The 12,276-nt window shown below is 36.8% G+C and overlaps 1 protein-coding gene across 1 annotated transcript; it reads right to left on the bottom strand.

The window, feature by feature from the left end:
- Positions 1 to 900: 900 nt before the first annotated feature.
- On the bottom strand, positions 901 to 11,757 carry LOC145783480 (uncharacterized). The gene is made up of 5 exons (XM_082595365.1): positions 11,543 to 11,757; positions 11,216 to 11,392; positions 9,916 to 10,090; positions 8,334 to 8,420; positions 901 to 1,092 (listed from the first exon to the last, which is right to left on the bottom strand). Exons 1-5 carry the CDS (start codon positions 11,707 to 11,709, stop codon positions 991 to 993), a joined length of 708 nt encoding a protein of 235 aa, XP_082451491.1. The 5' UTR covers positions 11,710 to 11,757; the 3' UTR covers positions 901 to 990.
- Between the last annotated feature and the right edge of the window lie 519 nt (positions 11,758 to 12,276).

Here is a 12,276-nt window from a genome sequence, read left to right as displayed (position 1 = left end):
GTTTTGATTGTAAAATTCTTATGCTATAGGTTATCATCGGTCATTATCCTGAAGTAACCTCTGATTACGAAATCTGTATTATGTAACGTGTATTCTAGGTCATTCGATTGCTACGTGAAGTTCTAGAGTCTTCTTTAAACTTGCTTGTTTATGCCGCTCAATGCAACGTGACCGAACGATGAGTTCGTGTGATGCAACATTACGTAACCTTCTCGAAGTTACTAGACCGAACAAACCTTTTATAAATAGTGGTGTAATTTGCGTAATGATTATTATGGGAGTTGTATTATGATGAGTTGATTATTATGATGAGTTGGTTATTAGAGATCATTGCTGTAATAGTAGCAGTTGGTAATAGAAGCAAAGATTATTGTTGATCAAAAGTTGAAGTATTGCATACGAGTAAAGCAAGTTGATGCTAATATAATTTCTGATTGAAATTAGAATCGTATGAGAAGCTGCGAGTGGATTACGTTAAACTTGATCAACAGTCGCAAGCATTGGAATCTATTGCCGTTTACTGTTACTTTGATTAATTGTTGGAAGTGGTGAACCATTCGTTGGAGTCCTCCAAGCGTTTTTATATATCATCTCACCAATAGAACTATCCGTGAATTTAATTGACTGCTTTTCGGTTATAACCTATTAAACTACGTCATTGAATCTTTCCAAGTCTTTTTCCTGGTAAGAGATAGAAAGAAATCGTGACACCCATCAGTTACGTTGACTGAGCTTCTTTCGTGGAGGCATGTGAACAGCGTCAAGCACAAATGAGTTTGGAGGTTCAAACACTGTGGCATCGAGATAGAATCACATTTAAGTTAGGTTAGCTCTGCTCAAAAAATATTTTTTGCAATGTAAGTAAATTTTAAACTACAAAATGTAGCCCAAGCAGGGTAGTACTGTTTTTATTTTTATTTATTTTTTTACATTCTAACAAAACACGAACATTCAAGTGACATCACACACTGACAGTTGTTTCTGCCAGAGCTACAACAGTCCCGCGTCATCGTTGTTTGGGTGTGGATTTTCTGCAGCAATGTCAGAAGTCGGATTGTCTTGTACAACGCTCCCTTGTTGGTCCGTTTGTTGCTAAAATAGTCAAAATAATGAATTTAAGGGATACTACTAAGAAAGAGAGGAAGGGAAAGTCTCTTTGGTCAATCAGATTGGAAAATAAAAGATGTAAAGGTCCGTCACGACATTGTAGTTTAATGATTAGGCAAAATTCGATTAAGGTTAAAAGTTTTATGCAGAAAATTGATGATAAAATCACATTAATTTAGCACCGACAAAAAAAGATAACAAAACCGAAATTAAACATTATTACGGTGATACGATGATATTGCGATAGGCTTAACCTAATACTTTTTGACAAACATGATATGGTAGGTATGCAAAGTGGTCATCAAAGCTGAAAATTGTGAAGCATAAATGATACTTACTCCATGAAAGTTGGTTCGACCTGAAACAAAACTAACAAAACCACAACGCACAACAACTTTAATTTTTCCATCTCCAGTAAACAAAACAAACCCAATTCCTAGCAAAAACAGGCAACTTTAGCTTTGAGCCACGCATTCAATCAACCTCGACTTTCTTATAAACTTCGTGCGATGATGTCATTCTCTTGTTAGGCCAAAAATTACAAATATTGTCCAGTTTTCGGCCCATAAGCACTCAACTTTTGAATTCTACGTTCAAAAACACGTATAAAAAGTTTTCCTTGTTTTCCTAATAAAAATGTAATTTAACGGTCTACCTTCTGCTCTATACAAGCTCGTTCATATTGCACGTCATGACCATTTCTGCGTTGTAACATTCCACTGCATTTCATTTCTTTTTTTTTTCAGTCAAAAAAGAGGAAACTGTTTTCCGTTGAAATGAAACGGAATTATGTGTTTTGAGTATTTTTGTAACGTTTTCAGCTAATGATTATTATCGTCTGAAAAATTGAAGAAAAGAGCCATAAAGATGAAACCAAACTCATCATTTAACAGTTCTTTGATAAGGCTTCAAGTGCATGTTACCTTTTTTTGCAATGTGCATCCAAGCATACAAAAATCAGAATTTTATTTTATTTTTTGAAAAAAGGTAAATTGATACAGTGTATTAAATTCCCTTCTGCGGCTTTAATAATGTGATCTAGTTGATTTAAATAAGTTGTTCTTCTTTAACTAGACCTGCTACTTTGGAAAACAGCCATTATATTATATAGACTTTCGTCGGCCTGCACGCTATCAGCCCTCTATAAAACGAGAACAGCGTAAGGCCCGAACCTTGAATAAGAACTCCAGCCAATCATCCTTCCCATGTCCATCCAGCAGAAAAAGTTTCGCCGCACACATAGATCTCAACAGTCATCTTTATACTCAAGCACGCCAACCACATATTGAATTTTCAATTATTGCTTTGCTGTCAAAGGGGATTTCTGTGTTAGTTTTACTGCATCAATTTACCTTCCGTGCAAAAGTAAATTGATAAATTTGAGTGACGTTTTTAACAAGTCAATTTAAAAAAATGTAGCAAAAACAGAAAAGTGAAAATGCTGTTAAAAAGTGTGCAAGGAATGAAACTTTCATTTCAGCATAAATTTAATAGTTTGCGTCATGCAATTTTCAGTTAACAAGCAAAAATGCATCAAATTACCTTCCCTTCCCCTAGTGTACAGCATCACTAGTAGGCCTACACCTGCAAATAGTCGTCAACAGCAGTTTGTCTCAGTGCCTCAATGTATTTGTTTCTTGAATTGGACAAAAGCTTCAGCAGAGTCGTCTTGCATTTACAAAAAGCCTCGTATCCATTCATTGATCTCGTTGCTGTGGGTGTAGGACTGTAGGTCACGCTTTCGGCTTGTCGTCATCACCGTCGTCACTTACAGCAGTGTCAACTATCTTGTGTCTTTCTGTTACTGCTTCAGGAACATCGCTGTCAGTCGGCAGAAGGAAAGTGGTTGCAACATTGCCGTCAGCTGTTGCATGGACTTCGTATGTCCTGTTTAAAGTCACACCGGCATTTGCAGCACATCTGGTGAGTTAATCTTCTTCATCAGATGTGACCGTTGCGACTTCAATGTCAGATGTCATATCAATGCAATTGGCATATTTGAAGGAATATTACTTAGCCAGTTAGCTTTCGCTCCAACTGACTTTCAAACCATATCAAGGATGTGAAATGCTCAAAATCAATAAATCATTGATGTTTTGTAGTAATTTTGAGATAGAGAGCGCCGCATGTGTCCTAAGGCACCAAAAACGTTTCGAGTTAAACAAAGCTTCGAGTCATAGAGCTTCGAGGTAGGGATGGTTTTCTATATATATTGGATAGGCGTTTTGCAAGGACCAGCCGACCTCCTTCGAGATAAAAAAGAGTTTCGAGTTACAGGGCTTCGGGTTATCGAACTATGACTGTATCAATTCCATTAATGACGTGTTCTTGGAATTTCAATCCTATTCCTTTAACTTGCATTCAAGTTTTCAAAACAGAAGAAATGCATAATAACTTAAGTGACCAGTGACCCCCTACCCTCACCTCCTGATACTTTGATGCTTCATTATTCAAAAAATGAAATGCAACTAAAGCAGATTAACTTATATATCTCACAGTCAAGATGGCACCATCCTCCATCTAAAAGGGACCGACATCAAAAAAGTTATAGCTTTAAATACATAGGTTCCTAGATTGATTTCACATGGAATGATATAAAATCTCGAAAAGCAAAGGCTTGGGCAGCAGCTAATAAAGTAATCTTGATAAGAGAGAGAGAGAGATGATTGTTTATTTGCCTTTCTAATACGAGTCGAGAAAAAGAAACACAATTACATACAAATCAAATTATAGCAATAGAAAGGTCTGGCAGCACCGAACAACCTTGCGATTAACCAGTCAAGGTGCTGCCTGACATCAGACATCATTTATTGCAGCGTTAGACATTACAGGTTATACATTAGCTAAATCAATAAACAGCATGATTGAACAGTAGCTTCGAAATCGAAATGAAACATATGAGGTTTTGTAGGAAAATGAATCAAGACCAGCTAGGAAAACATGAGCATATAATGAATCATATCGGGTAAGAACACAAAGTACACAAATACGAGGTTAAAACAATGAAAACTATTAATACTACAAAAAGTGCTCAATGCCAAGCAAAAAGGCAAAGCAGAGCGAATTAAATCAAATGTAGTTATTACTATCTGAAGCCTTTACAAATTGTTTCACCTAACGGATCATCAGAAGGTCTGCAAAAAACATGTAAACAGTAAAGAATCGATAATTTTGAAAAGATATTAAATATTACAACTGTAAATTAATCTGCCAAAAAAAACTCTAAACCTGTACTTCCTGAGAAGATATTAAATATTACAGCTGTAATTTAATCTGCAAAAAAAACCTCTAAACCTGCATTCCTGAAAAGATATTAAATATTATAACCGTAATCCAATCTGCAGAAAAAAAACTCCAGAATTACTAAGGACAGCCTTCATCCGCCACGATAAAGTGGATTTTTACAGGTTATAATTTTGAAAAAAATTAAATTTCATTTGATTTTTACAGGTTATAAATCTCATTTAATTTTTACAGGTTTAAAAACAATTTTTATTCATTCTGTGCAGATTACTACAGGTTGAGCCGATCATAACAAGCATTTTGCTTCTTTGTGATGTCATACATGTTGCCATCATTGTTGCTTGGTTTCCATTGGGACAAATTGATTGATACTTTATCGTGGCGGATGAAGGCTGTCCTTAGTAATTCTGGAGTTTTTTTTCTGCAGATTGGATTACGGTTATAATATTTAATATCTTTTCAGGAATGCAGGTTTAGAGGTTTTTTTTGCAGATTAAATTACAGCTGTAATATTTAATATCTTCTCAGGAAGTACAGGTTTAGAGTTTTTTTTGGCAGATTAATTTACAGTTGTAATATTTAATATCTTTTCAGAATTATCGATTCTTTACTGTTTACATGTTTTTTGCAGACCTTCTGATGATCCGTTAGGTGAAACAATTTGTAAAGGCTTCAAATACGAGGTTACATGTAGATAAAATAATTTAACTAAACAAGTATGTTTAATAAGAATTTAACAAGGTAATTTTATAAAGTTTTTTAAACAAAGCAAGGTGTTTGCTTTTCATACATTCATCTAATTCACTCCACAATTTAGTACCCCGACAGACATTATCGATAAGGATATCGGACATTACAACAAACCTAAAAATACAACTTATTTGATCATCAGTTAACACATGACACTGAAGTGCAGGAGCATGAACTGTCCAATTTGATGATGGAAAGAAATGTTTTGAGAAACTATGTTAATGATATCCGGATACGCCCGAATGGATGATGATGAAGTGACCAGTGACTCCCTACATCCCACTTCCTAATAATTTGTACTTCATTATTCAAAAAATGTTTAAGCAAAGTTATGAAAACATTTTTTTCAAATAATAATAAAAAAAATTACAGTAACTTCAAACCAATTGTGGGGGTATGTGTCCCCCTGTACCCTAACGCGCAACCCTACTGCTTTTTGCTGATCCTAAATTGAAGATCAATATTCTTATCGCATTGCAAAACCAAATACCATGTTCCCAAAATCAATGATGATTACATGAAATTACAATGATGACGATGATGATTACAATGATACATGATTACAATGATTACATGAAATTACAATGATTACAATGATGATTTCAATGATGATTACATGAAATTACATGAAATACATTCGTTAAGAATGTATTTCATGTATGATACGAAATTAAAACAAATGTAGCCTAAAAAATTAGAAAATGTTGAAAACATTGTAAGAATTGGTTTTACACAACTCTAATCATGCGGCTTTTTATAACAGGCTTGCTTGACCAGAAGCTTTCAGAGATTAAGGAAATGTTACATCACAAGAACTCATTCTTTTGGTCTACAAGTTAGAGAATTTTCTAGAATCGCATAAATGCATTTCTAGTTGCAAGCTTCTCAAAGAAAGATAGCGTAAATAAAGGGAACTATAGGTTAGTGGCAGGGGTGCATTCCTAAAATTTTTTTTGGGGGGGCTCTAACACTTAGCTGTGTTGTTATAGACAAAGTATGTATAAGTAATCGGTGTAGGTTGGCCAACAATGTTTACCTTTTTTAAAAGGAAACACTGTTCAGTATGTTTTTACTTCTGAACATCATGTCGAAAAACAACCCATGCTAAAACATAGCTTAAAGTACAGAAAAAGGTAGAAGCAACAAAACGTGAAAGCGTGGTTGAATCCGATATAAAATTATAAGTTTGAAATTTGGCTTGGTTGCTACACTGCAATCTCCTTTGCTTTTTTTTTACTGCGTAGGCCTACACTTGAAACTCGATTTGCATGAGCTAATTCCAATCTCTTAACTCAATTGTAAACTTATTTGTATGAGCCAATCCTAAGCACACTTGCAAAACCATTGACTGCAATAGGAAAGTAAGGAAATGCAATTCTTGAAATGAGCGCTTGTGGTTGCAGATTTGCTATATAAGACCCAATAAGCTGCCAATGTGACAGTTACACTAAAATCTCATTTAGTTATTAACGAACAGTTTAAAAAACTCCAATTACAGCAAAAGCATATTCCAAGTTGGTGCAAACGAGATTATACAAAACAAACAGCCTGTCTGCCAGGTCTTTGGTTTTATGGGCTAAGTTTAAAGCACCACGACAGTCCTTGATTTTAGCCAGCAAACAGTTTTTGCGGAGATCTGAGTTCATTCAATGTGGGCAGCTTAGAATGCTTAACTTGAACATCCACAGCCGACCGATGAGTCTGCAACCACTTCTGAGTTGCCGCAGTGCCATTCCATAAACGAGGAGGTGGTCCATTGATGCTGATGAACAACAATGCTGAAACAAGTGATATGGTCAGCCGTGATCGTAGCTGTGTGATGACCAAGTTCATTTGTGAAAATCCACGTTCGGCTTCAGCAGAACTTATAGCAATCATGTTTAGTAGGCTACTACGTTCTTGAGCAACTTTATCGTATCTAGTATATGACAAGGATTGTCAACATACAATCGAAAATCGGAAATAGGAGTGATGACATGAAATCTCTCCTCTATTTTTCGTAATCTCTGCTCCCCTTCTTGCCATGGAACTTCGACTGCAGCAAGCCATAACTCTGGTACAATAATTTCCAAGCTCTTGACAGAATTTTCATTGTTGGTGTCCACCATCCTGCTTCCAATGTTTTCAACCAAAGCTTGAATAAACTAATTACGATCAAAAGAAGGGTAGGCTAGTCTCTACGTCGAGCTTTGAACTGGTCCAATGTTGTGCCTTTAAAGGAGTAGTTTTTTGTACTTCCGGGACTCAAGTTAACAACTTCATCAAACGAATACTTTCCTTCTTGAATAGCTTTTTTTATTTGAAGTAGAGAATTAACAGTCCATTTGACATGACGATTAGCTACTACGAAGTTGATATTCCCAGTCTGGAGAGTTTCTGACAAAAGTGACAATTGGCGATTGCTATCAATTTATGTTCGTGTTTTTTTGCAGTTCTGTTGTGAGAAAGCTGTTAAAGTGTTACTTGTTCAGTCGAGAAGTTGTTGTTCAGCCAGAAAAGCTGAAAAATGAAAGCTTGAACGAGCCCCCCTGAACCCCCCCTACATCAAGCCTTTTCGTTTTTCGGGGGGCTGAGCCCCCCGAGCCCCCCTCAGGAATGCAACCCTGGTTAGTGGGCGGTGGGATGGCGCAGCGGATGAGACGTTCGCTTTCCAATCATGCAACTCCTGGTTCGACTCCCGGCTTATGCTGATTGTTAACAAACAACGCTCACTTCTACCCAGGGTGTAATAAATTGGGTGGGCGTAGTTGCTGAAGTAAAGGCGGCCGAGAGAAAGGAACTGGCCACCCTACTCTCCTTAGTGCCGAAGGCTTAGCATAATGAGAACCTTATCTTCACATCTCCCGATGCTTGGATCAAGTATGGGACTCACCTTTTATAGGTCAGCTATCGACAAAACTCCACAACAGAATTACACAATAAAATAATTCACCTATTCTAGGACAAAAATGTAGCCTGCCTCGAGACCATGTAATTAGTTTGGACAAAAAATATGCAAAGTTCCTAAGCTGGTAAGATTGGTCAAGTTTGTTGTGGTCATTGTGGTTGTTAAGACATTGGTCAACTTTGCAACGTTTTTTGTAGATTGGAAGCGAGCACCCTTCCTGCACTCCCATCTCTTGTGCAAATAGTACAAAAAATAAATAAAACGTAAGAAAAAACGATCACCGCAATAAAAACCTTTGCTTTAAATCTCTTAGTAGTCGTATGTCTTTCTAATATGCATTCTATACCTGGTTGGAAGGTGGGGTTGTTGAAGACTGTCTCGCGTTATTATCATTTCCAAGGGCCAATATTCTCGCTTCGTCGTCTGATCGTGCCTGAAACAAAGTCACGAAAAAGTGTTACATGCAGCTAATGCTTCCATTTTGCCTACATCACTATCCGTTCAGTCGATTTCGACTTCTCCACCCCGATAGCTCAATTTGGTTAGCGCGTCACTTCTGGAACGCAGCATAGCCACCTAAAGATACGGCCTGATTTGTCACATTTTGCAGAGATTTCCAGGTTTTTTAACTTTGGGCGAATGTTTAAATAAATTTTTCTAAAAATTATATTTTTACGCTTTCTTTATTCTTTTCCCCAGATGACACAATAGGTTTTAACATCCTCACCTGTCGAAAAACAAAGAAAATTTGATTTCGAAGATTTTAGTCAGACTGTTAATTTTCAATAACAGTCTGATTTTGCGTTTTTCAACTTACTTTTTTTCATTTGCTACTGCTTCCCCAAGGCAACAAAAAAGTTTTATGTCATTAGGAAACAGCAAAAAGTAAAAAACATCTCAAAAAATGTCAGTCAAGCACCAGCAGTAGCTGTAATCAAAATCTGCAAAATGTGACAAATCAGGCCGCATCTCCAGGTGGCCATGAACGCAGAAGCTTCAAGATCAAGCGGCGCTGGTTTGACTCTCAGGGCGTGCGCTTGAGCAACGCACGTTAAGGACTGCTCTCCATTCAGCGGCATGATCTAATGGATGGAATGATTCCCCGGTAACAAGACTTCAACAATCGGAAACTTCACTCTGTCAATCTCGGTGACCGGCCCTGCGTCAGTGATTCAAAGCCTCTACAAGTATGCGAAACTGCCAGGTTTAAGCTCTGCAAGAAGCTTTCCCAGTCCGAGAATAAAGATTCAATCAATCTCCCTATACAGCGCTCGATTCCTCGAAACCTCCTTCAGCTCTTCCATGGTTATCGCACCGTTATTCATGATTGTATCCATCCATCTATCTTTTGGGACGGCCTTTTCCTCTTTTTTATTGACTAAACCAAACATAACATATTTTCAGTGACTTTCTTTTTTATTATGTGGCCAAAATATGAATGCTTCTACTTGACCATTGTGGCTTCTTGGGATATTTCCGATTTAATTTGGTTCGAAATCTGTTTATTTGTTTGTTTTTTTTGTCCAAAGAATACGCAGCATTCTTCTCCAACAACATAATTCGAAAGCGTCGATCTATTAATTATCTGTCTGTTTTGTTTATTATCCATGCTAAGTTGCGGTTGGAAATACAAAAAGCCTTCAGCACTTTTGATGAGCCTTTATTTTTTTTTAGTTAACATCTTTGCTCTTCCAACTATTCATCCCAATCAATGCACTTCTTCTCAGTGTGATTTTGCGGTGTACTTTAACCTACTTCATTGACAAAAACGCTTTTTTTTACAAATCCACAATCGATGCCCGTTATGGATAACTGGATCAATTTTTGTAAATTACTCTTACAATTTAGCAATAAAAAAAATTGTATAATTTCGCTTTTTGTCTACATGTACTTCAAATACATATGATTTAACTTTATCAATGACCTACCATTATGATGCGATGCAACACTCTATTGTCTTCATCATAATCAGGCGGACTAGGGTTAACTCCTTCATCCGAATTTTCATCATCTGGATTCTCTTGAAGTAGCATCACCATGATATCATTATTTGCATCATAATCCGGATCAAATTCATCTTGATCCCAACTGTCTCCTGCAGCTCTGAAAAACCACATTTCAGAAGAATTGCAATCTGATTTGAAAATATACTGTACTGTATACTTAATTCAGGCTTGGCCAAACCGTGGCTCTATTCCAGTTTTTATGCGGCTATGACGCTCAATACAACTCACTGCAACGCTTTAAGTCGACTTTGGTTAAGTCACAAATTTGTTGAAAATCACTGGTTCGATCGGAAAATAATCGCTCAGACCTTGCAAGTTTGTAATAACTTCACTTCCTGAATCTAACGCTTGTTTCATAACAAGATCCGACCAATGACAAACAAGATCCGATCCGACCATCAAAATGTAGCCTAAATAAAGGGCTACCAGCCTACCAACATAAGAGTTTAGATTAGCCTAAACTCCAGTCTTCTTTTCAGTATCAACAAATTGTCTGTCCGTAGACAGTCTGACAATTTGTTCATGTCACACACAGTGAGACACATCTATACTTTTTAAAATAGTTTTTAACAGCATTTAGCAAGCCATTTGCACAACGTTTTTGAGTGATTGATTGAATCTTTATCCTCGGACTGGGAAAGCTTCTTGCAGAGCTTAAACCTGGCAGTTTCGCATACTTGTAGAGGCTTTGAATCACTGACGCAGGTCCGGTCACCGAGATTGACAGAGTGAAGCTTTCCGATTGTTTAAGTCTTGCTGCGGGGAATTCTTCTATCCTTTAGATGCCGCTAAATGGAGAGCAGTCCTTATCGTCCGTTGCGTTTTTGCAGCCACGAAATTAAACATAGCCACGAGTCGTTACTGGTCGATACTCGATACCACAAATGTTTAATAGTAAAGTGGGTCTATAAGACAGGTAAAATTACATGGTACTGTGATATAGAACCCAAACCAATTTCCTTTGTAGCCCAGCTTACTACACACAGTGCATATTGGACTTTTCTCTGTATAGCTTTGTTATTGGAGAATTAATCAATCGGTGGCTATTAACACAATGTAGAAAAAAACCGGTAAAAGCTGAATTATAGGCTATTTCAGCTATGTACTTTGCCAATCATCTGTTTATAATAGTTAATACAATAAATTATTCTTTCCTAAACTTATCGCATCAAAAACTCGTGCAATGTATCTTTGAAGAAATTATGGTTGTGCTTCTTCTTACCTTATATCGGTTTCCCTTGCTTCCTCAGAAACATTCTGTGCATCAGCTCGGTGGTGGTGTTCACGCATGGGCAGTCCCCCTTCCGTTCTTCTTCTACTTCTGTATTGGAAGTGACCACTAGAGGGACAACTAGGTGTTTTGTTGTTAAATTTTCCCAACAAATAGTAGACCAGCTGCCTGTTCAAAAATGTTAGTAAAAGTTTTTGGCAATTTTGCTGGCGGTTTTGATAAGCGAAAATCAATCAACTGCGATTGCACGGTTGGAAACATCTTATTTAAGTTTATATATGAAGATGATTGCACTAAATTGTTGGTTTATAAACTCACCAAGACAACATGCACAAGCCCAAAAATAAACTAGCGATCAGAAAATCGTCATTCAGGCTTGAAAAGTCCCCAGTAAAGAGCCTATTAATGCTACTTGCCACTAAGTTAGACGACGACCCATCACAGTCAGGATCCCCGTCTGTGCAAGCACTGCTCGGGTCAGCCATGGCAATTTATCTCATAACAACCTTAATCCTACTAAACTTAACTATTTATTTATCTTATAACTGGCTGAATTTCTGAGAAAAATTATAAAGCTTGTGTTCCCAACGCAACAATGTGTATTCATACGTAACAAGAGACAATAACATTTACCATTGCAGTGATCCAAATGCAGCATTAATTCAATTAAATCATAAATCGACTTTGCTATCAATCAATCAGTATATTTATTTGTCACAAACACAAACATGAAAAGAATACAAAATATGCAATAATCTGCTGTGTGTCATATGACGAGGAGACTGCGAAAAGACCAAGCGGTCATCTAGTCAGCAGCCACCTCAAGCTAGGTGATGTAGGTCTAAATAACAATCACAGTAAATACACAATTCAATTCAATTTATTTTTCATTGTCAGAATACAAAATAAATGATATTGTGAAAAAGAAATACAGTAACAAAACCAACAAAAGGAAAAGATGGCCAAACCATAATGGTTTAAGACGTGCAAAAAAGGATCTAATATTGCGGTATATGCATCGATAAATATAGTTAAGCACGGCCACCAAACCT

Source organism: Aplidium turbinatum, chromosome 14 (genome assembly GCF_918807975.1).
Source record: "Aplidium turbinatum chromosome 14, kaAplTurb1.1, whole genome shotgun sequence".
In the NCBI taxonomy this organism is placed as follows: Eukaryota; Metazoa; Chordata; class Ascidiacea; order Aplousobranchia; family Polyclinidae; genus Aplidium; species Aplidium turbinatum.
Note: the sequence above shows the minus strand (reverse complement) of the source record. Positions and strands in the feature narration are given on the sequence as shown.